The sequence below is a fragment of the Bufo gargarizans genome, unplaced genomic scaffold (assembly GCF_014858855.1).
Source record: "Bufo gargarizans isolate SCDJY-AF-19 unplaced genomic scaffold, ASM1485885v1 fragScaff_scaffold_585_pilon:::fragment_2:::debris, whole genome shotgun sequence".
Taxonomy (NCBI): domain Eukaryota; kingdom Metazoa; phylum Chordata; class Amphibia; order Anura; family Bufonidae; genus Bufo; species Bufo gargarizans.
Genome location: NW_025334144.1, coordinates 76,993 through 100,562, shown reverse-complemented (window position 1 = coordinate 100,562; position 23,570 = coordinate 76,993). Strand labels below are relative to the sequence as shown.

General features: G+C 46.7%; 1 protein-coding gene across 1 annotated transcript in view; it reads left to right on the top strand.

Moving 5' to 3' along the window:
* The first annotated feature begins 1,678 nt into the window (after window positions 1–1,678).
* The window catches only part of LOC122922646 (TATA-box binding protein), a 44,907-nt gene continuing 23,015 nt past the window's right edge, over window positions 1,679–23,570 (top strand). Inside the window, exons 1-5 of the mRNA XM_044273327.1 lie at window positions 1,679–1,784; window positions 5,007–5,165; window positions 6,621–6,943; window positions 7,834–7,921; window positions 23,310–23,401. Coding sequence (XP_044129262.1) covers window positions 5,115–5,165; window positions 6,621–6,943; window positions 7,834–7,921; window positions 23,310–23,401 — 554 coding nt within the window. The 5' untranslated portion in view covers window positions 1,679–1,784; window positions 5,007–5,114. The remainder of the gene's footprint in view (window positions 1,785–5,006; window positions 5,166–6,620; window positions 6,944–7,833; window positions 7,922–23,309; window positions 23,402–23,570) is intronic.

Genomic DNA, 23,570 nt, shown 5'->3' with positions numbered 1-23,570 from the left:
TAAACTCCATGTCTGAAGAGGACCTCACCAGCAGGAGAACCTCTCTGTATATAACACATAGAAAAGGTCCGTCTGGTGTATGGGAAATAGACAGTTCACTGTGAGCAGGCTAAACTCCATGTCTGAAGAGGACCTCACCAGCAGGAGAACCTCTCTGTATATAACACATAGACAAGGTCCGTCTGGTGTATGGGAAATAGACAGTTCACAGTGAGCAGGCTAAACTCCATGTCTGAAGAGGACCTAACAAGCAGCAGATCTGATGGGGCTCATGCTGAGCTTTCCTTTGACCATGATGATGGTGAAATCACAGGTTACCGCCAGAGTATTGCAATCTGGATGTATAATTTGATGGTAACATTTCACAGATAACACTTGATGAATAGAAAATTTGAGCCGATACTTTCGTTTTCTCGGACACTGGAAGGCGGACATTTCTCAGTGATTAGAGGCTCCTCTGCAGCATCATCTGAGCTCAGACCCTGTTCTAACAGGACTCGGGGTGAAGGGCGTCCATGATATGGATTCACGTTTTATAGTGATATTAAACAGTTAGGCCTCCTGCACACAAAAGTTTTTTGTTTCCGTTTGGCAAAAGGCTTTTTAAATCCCATATATGGAAAAAAACGGAATGTACTCTGTATGCATTCAGTTTCCGTTTTTCAGTTCAAAGATAGAACAGGTCATATTATTGCCCGCAAATCATGTTCCGTGGCTCCATTCAAGTCAATGGGGCTGTAAAATGAACGGATACAGAATGCATCCGTATGTTTTCCGTATTTGTTCAATTTTTTGATAAACCGTCTTGAAAATTTTATGCCCAGCGGAATTTTAGAATGTAATTACTGTATATGCCTTGTTTAAGTTCCTCAAAAAACGCAAACCAAACAGAAAAACGGAACGGAAACTGAGACAGTACTGAAACAAAAAAAATTTAAAAACGTATCCTTTTAAAACGGACTTCAAAACCATCCGGTCTTCTGCAGGAGGCCTTATAAGGATTAAAAATAAAAATGATATTTTCTACCACTCATCTGTTCAACTTTATTTGGCAAAATTATTTGTAATGGATCACATACCACAAAGGGTTAAGAAGGTCCTTACAGAGTATGGAGTTTAGCCAATTCACTTTGAATCAGCTAAATCCCATCATAGTTCTGTACCTAACCACTAGGGGGCTCAAGGTCCGTACCGTGTATGGAGTTTAGACAGCTCCTATAGAGTTGGCTATTCCCCATACTTAGTAAGGACCAGGTCCGCACCGTGTATGGAGTTTAGCCAAATCAATGTGAGCTGGCTAAACACAAGCTCTGTTCCGGACCCGTCCACTAGGGGGCAAAAAGGTCCGTACCGTGTATGGAGTTTAGACAGTTCATAGAGAGCTGGCTATTTCCCATACTGCAAAACGACCAGGTCCGTTTGGTGTCTGGAGTTTAGACACAACCGTTACATTTCCTTACCTCGTGAGATTTTCCTACCATCGTCACTTCCGACCATCGTCAAAGCCATGTGACTTGTATCATGTCACGTGTCCCTGTGACGTAAGACGGTGCTTAGCGCTCTCATGGTATTTTAGACAGGGATTCCTAGAGACTTCCGTGGTTGGCAATACGGCGCCTAGCAGACCACGGAAATTACGTCATCATTGGAGTGGGAAATGGTGCGGATTGGTTGAGCAGCGGCGAGTAAGTCATTGTGCGCATGTTCAGTAGCTAGTGGCGCCGGCGGAATGGCGTGAGGGAAGCTTGGCAAGCATTGAGCGTAGCCTGTTCGTCTTCCCGCAGGTATTGTGGGCGGTTTGGACTCTGCATGTGGTGACAGCGCCGCAGCTCCGGGTGGTGCTCGTCCATGACCTTGCTGCTACCTAGGTTTAACCCCTTACTGACTCTGTGTCGTTGTTTGCTTATGTCCTGGCGTCTTGAGAAGCAGCTTGTTCCCTGGTGACCCACAGCCGTGTGGAGTTGGGTCTCGGCTGGGTGTGAAGAGGGACTCTGCAGTGGGGGCCCAGTGACTGTGTCCTGGCCTCTGCCGCCCCCGGGGGGCCCAGTGACTGTGTCCTGGCCTCTGCCGTCCCCGGGGGGCCCAGTGACTGTGTCCTGGCCTCTGCCGCCCCCGGGGGGCCCAGTGACTGTGTCCTGGCCTCTGCCGCCCCCGGGGGGCCCAGTGACTGTGTCCTGGCCTCTGCCGCCCCCGGGGGGCCCAGTGACTGTGTCCTGGCCTCTGCCGCCCCCGGGGGGCCCAGTGACTGTGTCCTGGCCTCTGCCGCCCCCGGGGGGCCCAGTGACTGTGTCCTGGCCTCTGCCGCCCCCTAAAGCCCCTTTCATGTGTCACCCGTTATTAATTATTGTGCTATACATCAAACTGGTACCAGAAGCGTGGACCGATTGCCAGGCTGCGGAAAAAGCCATAACTATTGACTTTAAAGGGGAACGCGGCTAACCTCTTCAGAAGAATACAAACACCACTATGTGCACATGGTGGCGACTTCTCTGTAGTAGTAGTTTTGATTGCGGGTTCCTTCCATTTTCTATGACAGCATCCGCAGTGGATTTTTGCCATCTGCTCATACCCTTACCCTCTACGTTTTATTTATTATACTCACTTATATAGTGCTGACACTAGCATCACACTGTCCCCAATGGGGCTCACAATCTAAGGTCCCTATCAGTATGTCTTTGGAGTGTGGGAGAAAACCGGAGTACTCGATGGAAACCCACACAAAACAGGGAGAACATTCAAACTTCATGCAGATGTTGTCCATGGTTGGATTTGAACCCAGGACCCCAGCGCTGCCGCCCAGTTGTTTCCCTGCATATACCTCGAGTAGGAGTGTATTAGATTATAAAAAAATTGGTTGACAGTGGGAATCTTACTAAAATAACTTTCACCTGTTAAATCCGTCGCTGCTCTTCTGGTCAATGTAAATTTAGCAGTTGTGGTTACATGTTGTACCCAAGTGATTGCCAGCAGCGGTCACATGGATCGACGGACAGCGAAGGAAATAAAGCAGGACTGCTGGGTCTGAGGAGGATTTCACTGCTGTTAGCCAGATCTTTGAGGATCTCTTTTAGGTTACTTTCACACTCGTGTTTGGTGTGGATCCGTCATAGATCTGCACAGACGGATCCATTCAGATAATACAGCCGCATGTATCTGTTCAGAATGGATCCGTTTGTATTATCTTTAACATAGCCAAGAAGGATCCGTCTTGAACACCATTGAAAGTTGATGGAGGACGGATCAGTTTTCTATTGTGCCAGATTGTGTCATAGAAACGGATCCGTCCCCATTGACTTACATTGTGTCAATGTTTCGTCAGACGGACACCAAAACGCTGCAGGCAGTGTTTTGGTGTCTGCCTCCAAAGTTGAATGGAGATTGAACGGAGGCAAACTGATCCTTATCCATTCAGAATGCATTAAGGCAAAACTGATCCTTTTTGGACTGCTTGTGAGAGCCTTGAACGGATCTCGCAAACGGAAAGCCAAAACGCCAGTGTGAAAGTAGACTTATGAGAAAGCTATTTCCTAGAGTCACCACTAGGGGAGGCAGCAGAGCGAACGTCCTACCGTCTTATCATGGACTTGAACTTGCTGTAAGCTCCTCCAATAGATGTCTGAGAGGCCTTATGCACACAAACGTATCGCAAAAATATTTGAGGCTTCTGTTGTTTTCCCCCTCCCACCAATAGAAAGGGCTAATCTCATCCAGAAAAATAGACAAAGGGCGTGAGACATAGGCCACATGCACACAGTTTGGGTTTTAGTGTGGGAAGTCTGCGCAATCCAGTACCAGCTAAGTAATGATAAATTAAAGTCTCATCTACACGGTGCAGACCTCTTTCCACACAGAAATCAACCAGCTTTGGGGTTTAGAAATGCACCGCCTGGTAATGGTTTGCACTGCAATGGGTGAGATCTTGGGCAAATCCACAAATAACACTTGCGGCAGTGAAGTGAAATCTGCCCAGAAAATTCAGAAGCTTCCCTTAGGGGAACCTGTAAAGAGGTGCGAATTTCCATATGGATTTTGTTGCGATTTTTGCCCAAGTCTCTCCCTTTGCATTACAAAGGATGAGATCCGCATAAAAAATCCTCACGGCAGGTCAATTTCCACAGCTAAGGAGAAAAGCAGGCAGTCACTTTGTTCTGTATTCTGCTGCCATCTTTCCGTATGAAAACCCTCAAGTAATCCACAGCGAGTGCTATATAGAAATGGTAGTGTCCCTTTCAGAATGTCATGAAAGTAGCCCTACTCTAATCCTTTGCCTCTCGCGGCTTATATTGTGTAAAGCTGTGCGGCGTTTCACTCCTGTGGCAAGTGATGGACTGGCACAGTCCCAACTCCAGATGGTGTAGGCTGGCACAGGCCTGTTTTGTATACGGGGATCAGTGATGATATTTGTAATTTGACTGCATTAGGGACAGCATATTCTTGTGAGGTAGAGATCTACTGTAATATTGTCTTTTTTATTTGAACACTTTTGCTCACCACTTGAAAAATATTACTTTACTTTGTCCTGTTTGAAGTCTTTGTCCCAAGTGAAAGTTTTCAGATTTACATTTTTCTTGTGTATATATTCAGATGATGGTATATATGTGTCCACATCCATTCTGCAATTTTCATTGGGGCCACAAAAGATGCAGACAGCACATCACGTTGCAAGGCCCTGCAAAAAAGATAGAACGTCTCCTATTCTTGCCAATTTTTGCGGACAAGAATAGTCTTTTCTATCATGGCGCTGACCATTCCGTGCAGAAATCTTACCACTGGAATCCATGTTTTGTGGACTGCAAAGCGGAAATGGTCGTCTGAATGAACCTTAATTGTGTATATAATGGAAGACGGGATTTGGGCAGTAGAGTAATGTCCAGAAGGCATCTAGTGAACTGTGGGAATTACCGCTGCTTTAGTCCAGGCCTCGTTCTTTACTGGGACTAGTTCTGTGCCAATCTGGTCCATTAACTCGTTGCCTACTTGTGATTTTTATCTGTGTACTCTGGCAGATCGGGTGAGCATTTGGGATGATTCAATGAAATTCATCGGCCTGGAAACGTGAAAAAGAAACCTCTTTCTTCAGTTAATCTGCTCCTTGGAGAGGTGCCACAGCGAAGATGGATCAGAACAATAGTTTGCCCCCTTTCCAGGGACTACCATCCCCCCAGGTGAGTAACGCATCCATTCAGTAACCGCTTCTTTTTATTAGTCACCCATGTGCTAAATGTGTTTTATATGTGAGGAGTGGTTCACATGGCATTTTTCCATTCCTCCATGGTTTTCAGTATTTTGATGACAATATTGCATTTCTATTTTACTTGCATTCACTTGTAAATGCCGTGAACCAATTAACTTGACTACTTTCTGGCGTCCCAATAGCCAAAATAAAAATATTTCTGCAATGAGTTCCTTGCACATGAGGAAGGTGCCTGACAACTTTCCGTGGCGGTCTGACGAGATCCTTTACCCCAGTCAGGGCTCCAGTTGGTGACTAAAACGGTCGCCAATGCATCTTAAAACTTTCCTTTTTAGTCTTGTCGCCATTTGCGGCTGGACCGCTGCTCCCGCAGCCTAGTATCGGTTAAAGAACATGGCACGCGCCATGTTCTCTTCACTAGCACAGTGGAGAAGGAGGGAGTGCCTCCCTCCCCACTGACGCAGCTGCCACTGCCACCAATGGGGAGATATCAGGAAGGAGGAGTGGAGGAGCTGTGGCCACTGCGCCACCAATGAATGTAAAAATATTAATTCAAGTATAGGCAGCAGTATCACAGACCCGGCCTCAATAACGGCATGCGATACGCACCAATTAACCCCTTAGGTGCCGATCACATGCCCGGTTATTGAGGCTGGGTCTGTGATACCGCTGCAGACAATTGTATAAATGAGTTAAAGAGGACCTTTCATGGATCCAAAGAATATGACCTAAGTAGCAGGCTACATATAGCGGCGCCCAGGGATCTAAGTGCACTTAACTATTATTCCTGGGCGCTGCTCTGTTCGGTATTTTCAACATTCAGAGCAAGGAGGAGGAGACGCCAGTGTCTCTCCTTCTCCCTCCACTCTGTCGGGTTCCTCAAGCACTATTAGGAGCAGTTCTGCTTGTGCTGGGTCTGGGTCGCTAACTTTTATGCTGCTGCACTCTCCTTCTGTCAATGCTATATATTCCTCCTGTGGATTACATAGTCAGGGCTTCTGAGCTTGGAATGAGGAGGTCCTCTCCATTATAAGCGCAAGCTCACAAGTCCTGTCAATGTATTCTAGTGGCACTTTCCAGAGTGAGAGCATCAACATACAGATTTAATGCAGCAGTAATACTTGTACTGTACGTCTCACTTGGGGCGGAGAAGGTGTTAGGTGTAGTAAAATGCATTGGCTATATTGGTGGTAGTTGGCTTCAGTATGTACTGTTAGCGGTTGAAATTGAGCACCACTTTTTTTTTTTTTTTTTTTTTTTTTTTTTTTTTTTTTTTTTTTTTTTTTTTGTTCACAATGTCTCCTGTCTGATGAGGACTATGTGCACTAAATGTGAAGAGATGCTCCACTAATCTCAAAACTAAATCTCATTATGAATGTTTTGGTGAAAGTCACTGCTTTTGTACATTTCACACCTCACTTTGCAGGGAGCAATGACACCTGGAATCCCTATCTTCAGTCCTATGATGCCCTATGGTAGTGGCTTGACGCCTCAACCTGTACAAACAACCAACAGTTTGTCGATTCTTGAAGAACAGCAGAGACAGCAACAGCAGCAAGCTCAGCAGTCGACATCCCAGCAAGGCACTCAAGGGTCCGGCCAAACCCCTCAATTGTTTCACTCACAGACTCTAACTACAGCACCTCTTCCAGGCAATACACCTCTGTACCCCTCCCCTATGACCCCCATGACTCCTATCACGCCAGCCACTCCTGCATCTGAAAGTTCTGGGATTGTGCCTCAGTTACAGTAAGTACACTTTGGGTTTCTGGATTACCTAATGATGCAACACTTGTACACTAAACCTAGATTAGGCCCCATTCACACGTCCGCAATTTCGGTCCACATTACCGTTCCCGAAAAAATAGAACATATCCTATTCTTGTCGGCAATTGCAGACAAGAATGGGCATATTCTGTTAGTACCGGCGCTGTGCGGTCCGCAAAATGCAGAACGCAAATTGCCGGTGTCCGTATTTTGCGGATCCATGGATCCGCAAAACGCGTTACGGACGTGTGAATGGACCTGTACTGTGTTTATTCTCTAAGGCTCCATTCAGATGTCCGTATGAATGGGTCCACACCCATTCCGCATAATTGTGGAACGGATCGGACCATTAATTTTCCACGGGGCCGGAAAAGTGTGCTGTCCGCATCCGCACTTCCGTTCCGCGACTCCGCCAAAAAATAGGACTTGTCCTATTCTTGTGCACAGTAGCGGACAAGAATGGGCATTTTCTATTATAGTGCTGGCCATGTGCATATGGCCGGTGTCGGTGTTTTGCGGAGCCGCAAAACACTTAAGGACGTGTGAATGGACCCTAAGCTAAGGACCTTCTGCTCTAAATTATGTAAAGGTTCATCCAGTGCTAAGGGGGCTGTGAATATTAAAAGCGAGCAGCCCATAGACATGGTGTGTCTGTGCTCTAAAATATGTACTACCTAATATTAAGTGTAATTGTTGGTTTTCCTAATAATATGCACATGTCTATACTGTGGCAATCCATTTTTTACTGATTCTATACTTTGTTTCTACCCTTTAAGGGTACGGTAAGGATATTTCATGACTGGAAATGGGGGTTATAGTTTGTCCCCCATGCACTAGTTGTATGTTAATTCTGTATATTGTGTTCTCTCCAGGAATATTGTCTCCACAGTGAATCTTGGCTGCAAATTGGACTTAAAAACGATTGCACTTAGAGCTCGAAATGCTGAATATAATCCAAAGGTAAAATTGCAGCTATCTGTTCTGTTAGTCACCAGTAAAAGGTGTCATCTGGGTATACATTTTTCCCTTTCACTGTGCTTTCCCTACAACTTACTACTGTAATGCCCTACTTTTTCTGTCTCGCTCAGGAGCTTGGGAGCGTAGTCACGTGACTGCTCTCTCTGTGGAGACTGGGTTTCCTCTGACATCACAACCATGCCTCCCATGATCCCCACTCAAATGGTTGTGATGTCAGACCCATGTGATCTTTGATCCACACAAGCAAAGTAGGTGGAGTCCACTGCTTATCATATCGAAGCTGTGTGGGAAGAAACATTACGAGAAGTCAGCAAATGGATGATGGAGGGTTTAGTGGGTGTGGGTTTTGACCCAGGGAAGGATGTAGTAGGCGTACACATTTCTAGCTGATCTTCCAGCACTAGGAAGTGTTGTGGATGCTGTTCATCTATGCCTACAACCTGGAAGTTGAGGTTGTAAACAACGGAGTGCATCGTAAAGAATATACAAGCCCGGGAGAATTTCACACAGGACACACTCGCTGCATGTCTCAAGCAAATTCCCAACTTTATTGTCAAAACATAGTCTTATAGGTAAATGACACGAAAGAGACACACCACCAAGGGGGTGGAAATCGAAATTAGTAATTTGATTAGTTACTTCTGGACCATACTAACAGCATTTTCATCGTTAAAAAGCTTATGCAGCATCTTATCTCAAGGTTGGCATTCTTTAGCAGCACATCATATGAAAATAAGGAAAAACAGAATCTATCTTTGAGGCATAAACAACTGACCAAGGTTTTCCACAGTTCAGACCTTCTCCATAACACCTCTTATGCTCTGTAGGAGACTAGATGAGATTTACAAAATTAAATGGCATTTTTTTAGGATACCGCACAACCTCTTTTTAATTATAAAGTCAGCCTATGTTCAAACAGCTTAAAGGGTTTTTCCAGAATTATGGCTCTTTTAATTATCCCGCATAGTTTGTAGTACCTAACGAAAAACCTCATACTCCCTGTTCCCCACTCATTTGTTCTCATGACCTGGCTGTTTGAGGATTTTCCTGATAGGGTGATGTGTGCTCCTACAGCCAATGACTGGCTTCAACAGCGACGTGTCCCCAAGTGGAACTTCAATAAGGAACGCAACTAAAATACCCTTGAACCAAGCCACATGCTACTTAAAAACCATGTTTGGAAACGACTGTGTAAAATCAATGGGAAACTGTTTTTGCTGCTTATTATCTGTGCTGCAGATTTAAAGGGCTATCCCATCTTAGACAATGGGGGCATATCGCTAGGATATGCCCCCATTGTCTGATAGGTGCTGGTCCCACCTCTGGGACCCGCACCTTCACGGAGCCGGGGAGAGTTGCAGCTCCCCACCTCTCCCATTCAAGTAAATGGGAGCGCACCGCGCATGCGCGGCCACTGCCCCCATTCATTTCTATTAGGCTGACGAAAATTGCTGAGCCAGCGTTCTATTTTTGGCAGCTCCATAGAAATGAATTGAGGGCAGCCGCGCATGCGCAGTGCGCCCTCAACTTTCTCTGCTCCGTTCTCCTTGTAGGTGCAGGTCCCAGAGGTGGTACCTGCACCTATTAGACAATGGGGGGCATATTCTAGCAATATGCCCCCATTGACTAAGATGGGATAGCCCCTTTAAGCAATATGAACCTAGCCTTAGTTTATGGTAGGAGAGAGATTTGCATCTCTGTATTGTAGATAGAAGGAACAAGGGGCCGTCATTGATGGTCGGTACATGTCACAGAGGTGCCTAGCCTCGGTAAGGTAAGAGACTTTTTTTTTTTTTTCCCTGGAGTGTCATTATTGCAGATTGGCACTTCAGCTGTTTAGTATGGCTGTAAAGCTGATCCGGGACGGCTCTTACTGAGAGTAGCCAAAGTGCTGGGTCAGTGGCTACTCCCCACCAGGCCAGGTCTTGGCAGGCTTATAGAAGCAGTCAGCACTATCATGTGGGTTGGATTTTCCTCCATCTGACAGTGAAACTGGGGAGTCCTCTAGGCTGAAAACTGCAAACAGGCGTGCAGGCCGCCTGGAAGCCTGCCAGTTAACTATTCTGTGGTTGAGCATTAAGCCAGGAGTGAACCAACACCTAGGAATCCAGGTGAACATTGTTTTGTTTTTGCTGTGTTTGAACAAGCACCAAGACTGTAATATGTTGCTGAGTCTGAATAAAACATTGAAGTTTGACTTGGGCTTCATGCACACGACCATTGTTTTATTCCATGTCCGTTGCACCGTTTTTTGGTGATTTTCTACGGACCCATTGATTTTTTAATGGGTCCGTTGTAAACCCGGCTAATGCACCATTTGCCATCCGCGTCCGTGGTTCCAGTCCGTCAAAAAAATATAACCTGTCCTATTATTTTCGCGGACAACGGTTCGCGGACCCATTCAAGTCAATGGTACTGCTAAAAAACACGGAGGCACACAAGATTGTCACCCGCTTTAACTGCAGACTGTCTGCTTTTAATTTGAGGGTATTTACATCCAAATCAGGTGAACGGTGTAGGAATTACAACAGTTTGTATATGTGCCTCCCACTTGTTAATGGACCAAAAGTAATGGGACATAATAATAATCAGAAATCAAACTTTCACTTTTTAATACTTGGTTGCAAATCCTTTGCAGTCAATTACAGCCTGAAGTCTGGAACGCATAGACATCACCAGATGCTGGGTTTCATCCCTGGTGATGCTCTGCCAGGCCTCTACTGCAACTGTCTTCAGTTCCTGCTTGTTCTTGGGGCCTTTTCCCTTCAGTTTTGTCTTCAACAAGTGAAATGCATGCTCAATCGGATTCAGGTCAGGTGATTGACTTGGCCATTGCATAACATTCCACTTCTTTCCCTTAAAAAACTCCTTGGTTGCTTTTGCAGTATGCTTTGGGTCATTATCCATCTGCACTGTGAAGTGCTGTCCAATGAGTTCTGAAGCATTTGGCTGAATATGAGCAGATAATATTTCCTGAAACACTTCAGAATTCATCCTGCTGCTTGTGTCAGCAGTCACATCATTGATAAATACAAGACAACCAGTTCCATTGGCAGCCCATACATGCCCACACCATGACACTACCACCACCATGCTTCACTGATGAGGTGGTATGCTTAGGATCATGAGCAGTTCCGTTCCTTTCCTTCTCCATACTCTTCTCTTCCCATCATTATGGTGCAAGTTGATCTTGGTCTCATCTGTCCATTGGATGTTCCAGAACTGTGAAGGCTTTTTTAGATGTCGTTTTGCAAACGCTAATCTGGCCTTCCTGTTTTTGAGGCTCGCCAATGGTTTACATCTTGTGGTGAACCCTCTGTATTCACTCTGTGAAGTTTTCTCTTGATTGTTGACTTTGACACACATACACCTACCTCCTGGAGAGTGTTTTTGATCTGGCCAACTGTTGTAAAGGGTGTTTTCTTTACCAGGGAAAGAATTCTTCGGTCATCCACCACAGTTGTTTCCTGTGTCTTTTGGTGTTGCTGAGGTCACCGGTGCGTTCCTTCTTTTTAAAAATGTTCCAAACAGTTGTTTTGGCCACGCCTAATGTTTTTGCTCTCTAATGGGTTTGTTTTGTTTTTTTCAGCCTAATGATGGCTTGCTTCACTGATAGTAACAGCTCTTCGGATCTCATCTTGAGTTAACAGCGACAGATTCCAAATGCAAATAGCACACTTGAAATGAACTCTGGACCTTTTATCTGCTCATTATAATTGAGATAACGAGGGAATAACACGAACCTGGCCATGGAACAGCTGAGAAGCCAATTGTCCCATTACTTTTGGTTCCTTAACAAGTGGGAGGCACATATGCAAACTGTTGTAACTCCTACACCGTTCACCTGATTTGGATGTAAATACATTCAAATTAAAGCTGACAATCTGCAGTTAAAGCACATCTTGTTTGTTTCATTTCAAATCCATTGTGATGTGTGTATGTATGTGTGTGTATGTATATGTGTGTGTGTGTGTGTGTATATATATATATAAATATATATATATACACACACACACTTGGACACACCTTCTCATTCAAAGAGTTTTCATGACTATGAAAATTGTAGATTCACACTGAATGCATCAAAACTATGAATTAACACATGTGGACTTATATACATAACAAAAAAGTGTGAAACAACTGAAAATGTCTGCTTTGCACACTCTTGGCATTCTCTTGATGAGCTTCAAGAGGTAGTCACCTGAAATGGTCTTCCAACAGTCTTGAAGGAGTTCCCAGAGATGCTTAGCACTTGTTGGCCCTTTTGCCTTAACTCTGCGGTCCAGCTCACCCCAAACCATCTCGATTGGGTTCATGTCCGGTGACTGTGGAGGCCAGGTCATCTGGCGCCGCATCCCATCACTCTCCTTCATGGTCAAATAGCCCTTACACAGCCTGGAGGTGTGTTTGGGGTCATTGTCCTGTTGAAAAATAAATGATGGTCCAACTAAACGCGAACCAGATGGAATAGCATGCCGCTGCAAGATGTTGTGGTAGCCATGCTGGTTCAGTATGCCTTCAATTTTGAATAAATCCCCAACAGTGTCACCAGCAAAGCACCATCACACCTCTTCCATGCTTCACGGTGGGAACCAGGCATGTAGAGTCCATCTGTTCACCTTTTCTGCGTCGCACAAAGACACGGTGGTTGGAACCAAAGATCTCAAATTTGGACTCATCAGACCAAAGCACAGATTTCCACTGGTCTAATGTCCATTCCTTGTGTTCTTTAGCCCAAACAAGTCTCTTCTGCTTGTTGCCTGTCCTTAGCAGTGGTTTCCTAGCAGATATTCTACCATGAAGGCCTGATTCACACAGTCTCCTCTTAACAGTTCTAGAGATGTGTCTGCTGCTGCTAAAACTCTGTGGCATTGACCTGGTCTCTAATCTGAGCTGCTGTTAACCTGCGATTTCTGAGGCTGGTGACTCGGATGAACTTATCCTCCGCAGCAGAGGTGACTCTTGGTCTTCCTTTCCTGGGGTGGTCCGCATGTGAGCCAGTTTCTTTGTAGCGCTTGATGGTTTTTGTGACTGCACTTGGGGACACTTTCAAAGTTTTCCCAATTTTTCAGACTGACTGACCTTCATTTCTTAAACTAATGATGGCCACTCGTTTTTCTTTACTTAGCTGCTTTTTTCTTGCCAAAATACAAATTCTAACAGTCTATTCAGTAGGACTATCAGCTGTGTATCCACCTGACTTCTCCACAAGGCAACTGGTGGTCCCAACCCTATTTTATAAGGCAAGAAATCCCACTTATTAAACCTGACAGGGCACACCTGTGACGTGAAAACCATTTCAGGTGACTACCTCTTGAAGCTCATCAAGAGAATGCCAAGAGTGTGCAAAGCAGTAATCAAAGCAAAAGGTGGCTACTTTGAAGAACCTAGAATATGACATATTTTCAGTTGTTTCACACTTTTTTGTTATGTATATAATTCCACATGTGTTAATTCATAGTTTTGATGCCTTCAGTGTGAATCTACAATTTTCATAGTCATGAAAATAAAGAAAACTCTTTGAATGAGGTGTCCAAACTTTTGGTCTGTACTGTGTGTGTGTGTATATGTATATGTGTGTGTGTGTATATATATATATATATATATATATATATATATAATATTCTGCAGCACTCCTTGAAAGATGAAAAAATTTGCTATTTATTTACACATGTCATGTAACAACATTTCGGTTCTCTGTCAGAACCTTTTTCAAGCCAAGAGGGCCACTTCTTCTGAGAGAGAACCGAAACGTTGTTACATGACAAGTGAATAAATAGCACATTTTTTTTCATCTTTCAAGGAGTGCTGCGGAATTTTATTTTGTTCATCATCCTGAATCGAGGGATTACCACCCTTCTTTTCAACTTCCAAGGGAGTGCTGCCTGATTGATATTGAGATAGATGGATAGATATCTATTTATCTTGCAAAAGTATTCACCCCCATTGACTTTTTTTCGTATTTTGTTACATTACAGCCTTAAGTTCAATGTTTTTGTTAATCTGAATTTTATGTGATGGATCAGAACACAATGGTCTAAGTTGGTGAAGTGAAATGAGGAAAATATATAAATAAAACTATTGTTTAGAAATAGAAAACAGAAAATTGGCATGTGCATATGTATTCACTCCCTTTGTTAGGAAGCCCATAAAAATCTCAGGTGCAAGCACTTAACTTCAAAAGTCACATAATTAGTGAAATGATGTCACCTGTGAGCAATCTAAGTGTCACATGATCTGTCAATACATATACACACTTTTTACCCCCCGCCCCTCCCCCCCAAGGCCCCAGAGGCTGCAACACTTAAGCAAGAGGCATCACTAACTAAACACTGCCATGAAGACCAAGGAACTCTCCAAACAAGTAAGGGACAATGTTTCTGAGAAGTATAAGTCAGGGTTAGGTTATAAAAAAAAAAAAAAAAAAAAAAAAAAAAAATCAAAATCTTTGATTCCTGGGAGCACCATCAAATATATCATAACCAAATGGAAAGGACATGGCAGAACAGCAAACCTGCCAGGAAACAGCTGCCCACCAAAACTCACGGACCGGGCAAGGAGGACATTAATCTGAGAGGCAGCACAAAGACCTAAGTTAACCCTGGAGGAGCTGGAGAGTTCCACAGCAGAGACTGGAGTATCTGTACATAGGACGACAATAAGCCGTATGCTCCATAGAGTTGGGCTTTATGGCAGAGTGGCCAGAAGAAAGCCATTACTTTCAGCTAAAAACAATAAGGCATGTTGTGAGTAGGAGAGTCCCAAAATGTATTGAGGAAGGTGCTCTGGTCTGATGAGACTAAAATTTAACTTTCTCGCTAGTATCATTGGGGGACACAGACCGTGGGTATAGCTGCTTGCTGCCACTAGGAGGCGACACTAGGCTAAGAAGTGATAACTCCTCCCCTGCAGGCTATACCCCCTCCAGCCTGGAGAGAGCATATCAGTTTTTAGCTTGGTGTCGTAGGAGGCAGACCTCCCTGCTTTTTGCAGGGCGGCTTACTTTTATTATTTTATCTTTTTCCTCTTTTAGGTTTGGGGAAACAGTCGCCTAGCCACTCTGTCTACCCCGGGAGCAAGGCCGGTGTCGGAATCCCTCACCGCTCGCCCTCCCCAAGAAACGGAAGTGGACCAGGGCAGCCCAGCTCCCCTGCTTCCCGCCAGCCAAGGGGTCACCTGAATCCGGCGAGACCCTCCGCCATTCCAGTCTCCTGCCACTTTGTGTGCCAGCGGCTGAAGAGGTGACCCTGCTGGTACTCTGAGAAAAGGAGAAGAGGATGAAGATGGGGTGAGTAGTCCGCATTGGGTAAGTACCTCGGCCCTCCCCCTTCCCCCCCCCCCCTCCCCGGTCACCTCATCATAGATGGAGGACCTTTTTCCTCAGGTGGGCCATTCCTGGTGAGGGCCCCACATTACCTCAGGCCCCAATGTAGGTTTGGGCTTCTGTCCATACGGGGGGCCTGGGTTCTCATCAGATTCCGTCCGGCAGCCGGCACTGGTCCAGTTGTACGGCCTGCGGGGTGAGCTCCTGAGGCCGGTGTTCGGCCAGGGCGCTTGCAGAGCGCCTCTCCGGTCACTCCACTTCCCGGCCGGCTATTCGTTCGGCCGGCGCTAAAATTTAGGCCCCGGCTCCTCTTCGGGCCTACCGGGACTCAGCCCGGGCAGCCTTTAGCGGCACGGGATGGGTTCCCGCAGCGAGAGGGAACACACCCCCTCCAGATCAGTGGGCAGACATCGGCGGTTGCTCTCCAGGCCCCGCTGTGGTAACCGGCCGGCAGTACCCCCGGTCGGCTGTGCGCCGAACTTTATGTCCCGGCTTTGCGGCCTACTAGGCCGCAACTTTCATTCCAGTTATGGAGGGGGCGGGTTCGTCCTTTTGGCGCGGATTCTCCCCGACTAGCTGTCGCTCCTCCCCCAGGTGCCCGCTGAGCTCCGCCTCCGGTCCTCTGATCTGGGTTAACCCTTTGTGGCAAGTCGTTTGTTTGCAGCCGGCACTGCATTATCCGGAGTCCCCTTCTGCAGGCCAATTACCTTAGATTAGGAAGTTAACCCTAGCCCCTTCCTGCCGGCATGTCCACCCTGGTGGTGGGGTATGGGGCTGGGCCCATGTCCTATTGGACAGGGGAGGATTGCTCACAGTTTCCAATCCGCCCTCCGGGGCTGTTTGGTGAGAATGCACACATGAAGAATTCCCAGACCACCCTTCTGGGTCGTCTGGTGTATAGGCCACCACATGTGAGATCCAGCGGAACACATCTGAGGGATTCCCAATCCGCCATACGGGCCGTTTGGTTTATAATGCCCCACCTGCACAGATACAGGGGAGCACATCTGAAGGATTCCCAATCCGCCCGCTGAGGCCGTTTGGTTGATAATACTCCACCTGCACAAATACAGGGGAGCACATCTGACGGATCCCCAATCCGCCCGCTGGGGCCGGTTGGTTGATAATACTCCACCTACAAAAATACAGGGGAACGCATCTGAAGGATTCCCAATCCGCCCTACGGGGCTGTTTGGTTGATAGTGCTCCACCTGCACAAATCCAGGGGGGCACATCTGAGGATTCCCAATCCGCCCTACGGGGCCATTTGGTTGATAATGCTCCACCTGCACGGATCCGGGGGAGCACATCTGCAGGATTCCCAATCCGCCCTACGGGGCCGTTTGGTTGATAATGCTCCACCTGCACGGATCCGGGGGAGCACATCTGCAGGATTCCCAATCCGCCCTACGGGGCCGTTTGGTTGATAATGCTCCACCTGCACGGATCCGGGGGAGCACATCTGCAGGATTCCCAATCCGCCCTACGGGGCCGTTTGGTTGATAATGCTCCACCTGCACGGATCCGGGGGAGCACATCTGCAGGATTCCCAATCCGCCCTACGGGGCCGTTTGGTTGATAATGCTCCACCTGCACAAAGCCGGGGGAGCACAGCTGCTGGATTCCCAATCCACCCCTCTTGGGTCATTTGGTTGTTAATCCACATGCGCAATCCAATGGAGGACCTCTGGCAGTTCCCAATCCACCCTCCTGGATTGTGGGTTGATTGAGTGCCGCCCACACAATCCTGTGAGCGGTCAGGTAGGGATGCCGATTCCACCTCCTGGGTGTTTTGATGGTTATATCGCCGCCGTCACAGCCTGTAACTGCCATGGCTCAATGCTCAGAGGTAGAGCTGCGCACGAGCAGGACACTTCCTCCTCGGTCTCCTCCGCACCTCCACCCTTCCTCATTAGGGTGATCTTCAGAACCCTCCCTTCTGACAGGGGTTTGTTCTGAGGGAACAGGGAACAGTTCTGCGGACTCTGATATGAATCTTCTAGACTGCATCCATGCTACCGGCAGTACTGATTGTCTGCATTGCCCCTTCCTTAGGCGGCATTTGCATTGCTACTGGATACAGTACTTACCCTTTGTATTCCCTCATTCCACAGGTGGACTGACTGCACTTGCACTGGTCAGTGCCAGCCATTCGCGTCTCCCCTTTCGGTTGTTGACGGATTGCTGTTCCACTGGGTACAGTACTGGCATTAGCCTCTCTCATAGGAGGCGTTATGGCTTTATCGCGGGTGGCAATGTTTGCTGTAAGTATTACCACCTTGCTTAGGTGGAGGAGTTCTCTACCCACCGGGAACGGGACTATTCATATGCATTATCCTCTTCCATAGGGGTGTACTTCTCTGCCATTGGGGTCAATTCCTACTGGGTGCATTACCCCCTGCCATAGGTTAGGTACTTGCGCTAACTCAGGATACAGTACTCCCTATATATTTTTCTCCCCTTCATAGGTGGAGTGGTTGCACTTCCATTGAGTGTAGTGCTTACAGTACGTGTTACCCCCTCCATGGAGGGGGTTATTACACTACCGTTGGATGCGGTTCTGATCATCTCCCTACCTCCCTTCCTTGACGGAGGATTGCGCTACCACTGAATACTATTCAACAGTCGTGGCATTACCCCCTTCTACATCTAACAGGAAATCACTGAGCATCTATGCATGCTTTAATTCAACTAAGCCTGCGCACTAGATGCCTTGGCTTCCTTCACGGGTGGGCCGCGGCAACAGTCGTTGCCATTGGTGCCTGGTATTCTTCATCTAGAGGTATATGGATACTGGGACTGCTCCCATACTGTATCCTTCCGTCTCTTCTGGTACTGGTTGTTGGCGCAGATAGGTCGTCCTTGTTCTCTTAGGGGAGTCGCTCAGCAACTCTTCAGGTGCCCTAGATTCCCATCCCTATGGGCCTCCACCGTTCAGGTCGGTCAGAAATTGGTCCTCTACAGCGTGTGGGTGCACGCCATTATACAAATGTTGGGATTACGACCCATGGAGCCCAAGGTTGCACTGACTCTGCATTCTGGGCCACCACTCTTCCTCATTAGGTGAGGGTGTTTGGCTGGCATTCTGCATGGACTACTACAGCGTGTTCTCTAAGTCAGGATGGCCGAGTGGTCTAATGTGCCGGACTCAAGAGTTAATCTCTTCCGTGTGTGGGGTGTTCGGGTCTCCAAATGGAGGCGTGGGTTCAGATCCCACTTCTGACAAAAAAGCAAGGGTAGTTTTCACAAGGGCCGGAGATCGAACTCATTGCAGTGGGTCAGCCCCCTCAGATAGGGGTTCTACCCTGACACTGCTTCGGCGGTTGCTCTGGTTTTGCCCCCTTTTTTAGATGGAATGCCTCAGGATGGCTCTGGTTGACTGAGATAGCTTGGTTCCATGCTACTTCTGGGTGTCCTTAGGCCTCTTCCTCAGTTTTACGCTGGGAGGAGCAGGCTGTAGCTATGACTGTACAAGGGGTATTTACATCTCCACTACATGCTAGGGTTCCTACTGAAATTCCTAATGCACAGTTCCTTCGTCAGACGGCAGTTTCTTCTGACTTTGGGGTTGGTATCCTGTACGGGGTGGCCTCCTCCTCAGCTGGAGTGTGGCCTTTGCGTTACTCTGGCGGCTTCCTTTTGTATGGGCTCCTCCTCAGGGGTGTATTTCATTACCAGGAGATCTGTAAAGTGCCAGTCCCTGATGGCAATGGGCTTTGCCCTGACCTCTTAATGGTCTTCATTACTGTTAACTGTCCGTTGCTCTGACAACTATTGTTCTTGTGTCGTCAACTCGGGTTTGGCACTGGCATCAATGCCATAGCTATCAGCACCTTACTTGGGCGCGCTCGACTGGGTAGCTTAGTCCCTGTGGCACTCATCTACCACTACAGTGATTCCTTCCTTCAGTTAGGATTACTTCTGTGTCACATCAAGCGATGGTGGTCATTCCTTTCTCTGCTCCTTCCGGGGGTGGACTACGGTCCCCCCAAGCCAGGCTGAGTGGGTGACTGTCACACCTTGTCACCACTGGTGGGGATTTCGTTCCTTGAACGGAACACCCCTATTTTTCTTCCTGTCCTTCCTCTAGCTGGATTGCTGACCACATTTCCCTTCGGTCTCCTCGACCGGCGGCAATGGGTTGTATAGCTATGGAATCCGGGATCTATTTTTTTCCATGGAGAGTATTCTCTTATCTTGGTCTCTGCCCGGAAGTCAATATATGTCAATTATGGGGTTTTTCCATTACCGGTTTCTTTAACCAGAGGAGGGTCCTGCGGACCTGGATTTTGGTTCCGCTTCCACAGTTGTGGTCAACAACCGGCTTTGCCCCGACGATCGGTAGATCGCTGGAGGCGTTTCAGGAACAAACAAGCCCCCCCTCTGGGACTTCTTCTTCTTATTGTACGTCCATTTGTCCTTTTGTCATTTGCATCAGGCAGTGCTCCGCCAGAATTTTCTTTCTGGCGGAAGGTCGCCGCTTTCCGGGTCATCTCGGACATGGTTTTCTCTTCTTTCTCCCTCGTATTTTGAGGGCGGACTCTCCATCAGCCATCTATTTTGGCCTCGGAGATTTGCTGGTCCATACTTGGCGCGTTCCTCTGTATGGGTTTTCTGCCTGATTTTCTTGGAGGTCCTTGTCATAGCTGGCGTCTTCCAACGGGATGCTTTTTTTCCTGGGATGTCTGCCTGTCGGTTGCTTCCTAGCGGAGTGATGGCCTGGCCAACCAGCGGTCGTCATTTCTCGGGTTCATCTACTCCAGACATCGCTTCTAGAGGGCAGCGTCTTGGTCTTCCGGCAAGTTCGCTGAGTTTTTCGGGGGGCTTTTCTAGACATCAACTGTTGCTGCTCCAGGCAGCAAGATCTTGCAGGCGGCAGCGGATGACGCATCCTCGAGGGCGTTTTTTCTCCAGGGGCGTGTGATTTGTTTCCCTCCCCGTGGACTGCTTTAGGACGTCCCACGGTCTGTGTCCCCCAATGATACTAGCGAGAAAACAAGATTTTTGTGAACTCACCTGTAAAATCTTTCTCGCGTAGTTCATTGGGGGGCACAGCTCCCACCCAGTGTTCTGTTTGCCGCACATATTGGCGGTTGGTGGGCCAGTATGGTCCTCAGTTCTGGTGCATTCCGACTGATGTTTGTCAGTTATTGGTTGTTTACTGTATTTTCCTTATAGTTTTTTCTCCTACTCCTATTGCTTGGGCACAAACTGATAACTCCTCCCCTGCAGGCTATACCCCCTCCAGCCTGGAGATAGCATATCACTTCTTTAGCCTAGTGTCGCCTCCTAGTGGCAGCAAGCAGCTATACCCACGGTCTTAGTCCCCCAATGAACTACGCGAGAGAGAGATTTTACAGGTGAGTTCACAAAAATCTCGTTTTTCGGCCATCAAAGAAAACGCTGTGTCTGGTGCAAACCCAACACATCACCCAAAGAACACCAATTGCAGAGCTCACAGCCTGGGAGAAAATAACCTCCCAGGCTGTGAGCTCTGCGCTGCGATTGACCAGCGCTACAGCAGACCAAGGGCAGACTCTGCCTACCATAAGTTTGTGACCGGAGATACCGCAGGGCATAGCAGGAGAACGGAGCGGCGCCCAGGGATAATAAGTGCAGTGAGATTCCCGGGCGCCACTCTCCATGTCTGTATTCTTCGTTCACAGTGTCAGGATTGGTGAAAGGTCCTCTTTAACTATGCAAATCCTCAAACAATCCATGTTAAATCCAGGTTGTGAGGCGCCAAAATACACAAAAGTCAAAAGGGGTGAATACTTTTGCATAGCTTCTGACGGGACAGCATCTCACTCAGACTAGAGTGAAATTCCACTTCAGGGATGGCTCTTCTCTGCTGTGGTGTCTCAATCTGGTCTGCGTGTGATGCTGTCCCATCAGAAGCTATGCTTCAGGGTGGTCTCGCGACTTCTCGAGAGCCTCCTGATGCTGCGTGATGTGATGCAGATCATCACAGTGGGAAGAAACCTTGCCTAGTAAAGAAGAGACGTGACCAGTCACACACCTGTGGCCAGTAACATCAGATTGGCATGCGAGGTGCAGAAATATTGGGAGACATTACTGCAGAACGGGGATGCATATTCACAAGTGAAGGTATGCCGTGCTCCGGGAAGTATGGTCAACTAGACTATATTATATATTTTTATATTTTTTTGCATTGGTGACATGTCCTCTATAAGGAAATGCAAAATCTGCAGGAATGCATCAACCAATTTTTGCATGCAAGTGCTGGGATTTATGTGTATAATTTTTCATCACCCTATGCAAACTGTAGTCCTGAGTAACAATAATTCTCTGAACCGCATATAATGCATTAACTAAGGACACATTTGGATAGGTATAATATGGGTGCTATAATCCTGTATTTCATCAGAAAATGAGTTAGTGCTGATGAATCATGGGAAGTCCAGGTGTAAAAATGTATTTTCTATTGATGAATTTAATTCAACATCTGTCAGAAATATATTGGATATTCCTCTCTGGTGATAATTGTTTTCACTATTACTGCATCTTGTAACAGTTTTCTCTAAATAATAGGTCTGAGTATTTTACTCTCCAGTGAAGGGGGTTCATACAGTAAGGCCTAGTTCACACGAACGTGTGGCTTTTATAGTTTTTTGCGGTCCGTTGTTCTGTTGTGTTTCCGTTCCGTTTTTCAATATGGCATATACAGTAATTACATATAAAAAATTGGGCTGGGCATAACATTTTCAATAGATGGTTCCACAAGAACGGATACGGATGACATACGGATGCATTTCCATATGTGTTCCGTTCCGTATTTTTTTGCGGACCCATTGACTTGAATGGAGCCATGGAATATGATTTGCGGGCAATAGGACATGTTCTATCTTTCAACGGAACGGAAATGCGGGAACGGAATGGTTCCGTATGCGGAACACAAAAAAAGGCCTGTACACTCGCAAAAAAAAAAAGAACGTATGAACTAGGCCTAAGATGCACAGAAGTCCTCCCTGGTGGCATGTAAAGTTACACACAAGTCTTGTCAGTCCTTCTCCCACTTGTCCCCCTCTCCTCTACACTGGCTGACATCTGAGCCAGCTGAAGGGGCAGGGCTGATTTTTCATGGCATATCTCAGGCTGTGGAACAGCTAGAGATTAAAGTCTGGTCTTAAAACTTAGTATCTCATCTTTAAAACAAGAAAAATATTGTGAGTTATGACAGGTGTTCAATAAGTTATCTACCAGAATATGAAAACAAAATTTTCTGAGAAAATTGACTTACTACTTTTCTGTGTAATCCCCCTTGACTTCAACATACTTATTCCACCTCTCCTCAAGTGATTGGATGCAGTCAAAATAGATGGAGACTTATTGCTGCAGCAGAACCCCTGTTACTGCCCCTTTTTGACTGCATTATTATCGGGAGATCATTGTCCATGCAGAAATTTCATCCGGTTCCGAAAGAGAAAGTAATCACTGGATGCCAGGCCTAGACTGTAAGGTGAATGGATAAGCTCCCTTAGGGGGCTAGAACCTGGGATTTGTTTAATCCTTTGTCCCATACACCATAATAGAGAACTATTATGGTAAATGAGATTCTGCTGCTTTGCCTAATGAGCTGTGCCTCCCTCACAGCTTTGCAAGCAGGTTACCATGACAGGTCCTGAGAACGATCAGCAGCTCCCATGCTGCCATGGTAACCGATCAGAGCCTCCGAGATTTAATTCCAGGGGCTCTGATTTAGAATGCAGATCGAGCTGCCCATCTCTACCTAACTCCACAGATGGTGCGATTTGCCATCGAATGCATCATTTATGGGATTAAGTGACGGACTTAATCACAGATTCCAGTCATTGTGCCCGGATGCCTGCTGTATTCTACAACCGACACCCACTATGTATGGGGTGGACTCAGCAGCCTGCTCCATACATTCCCTCCGACACTAGGGTGGCTAAAAGGGTTAATCATTCAGTTTTGTTATCTTGACTGCAGAATGCTTGGTAATGTAACAAAATAATGTTTTTGAGAAGAAATATCTAATGTGGCTTTCTTTTGGTTTCCTCCTAGCGTTTTGCTGCAGTAATTATGAGGATCAGAGAACCACGTACTACGGCGCTTATATTTAGCTCGGGTAAAATGGTTTGCACAGGAGCTAAAAGGCAAGTAAAATAAAGGCACCTTTTTGCCTTGTGGATACTGTGAAGTAGATCATGGATTCTCCACCTAAATTTACTTTTAGACCTCATGCACACGACTGTATCCGTTTTGTGGTCCGCAAACTGTATCTGCAAAATATGAATACTGTCCGTGTGCCTTCCACATTCAGTT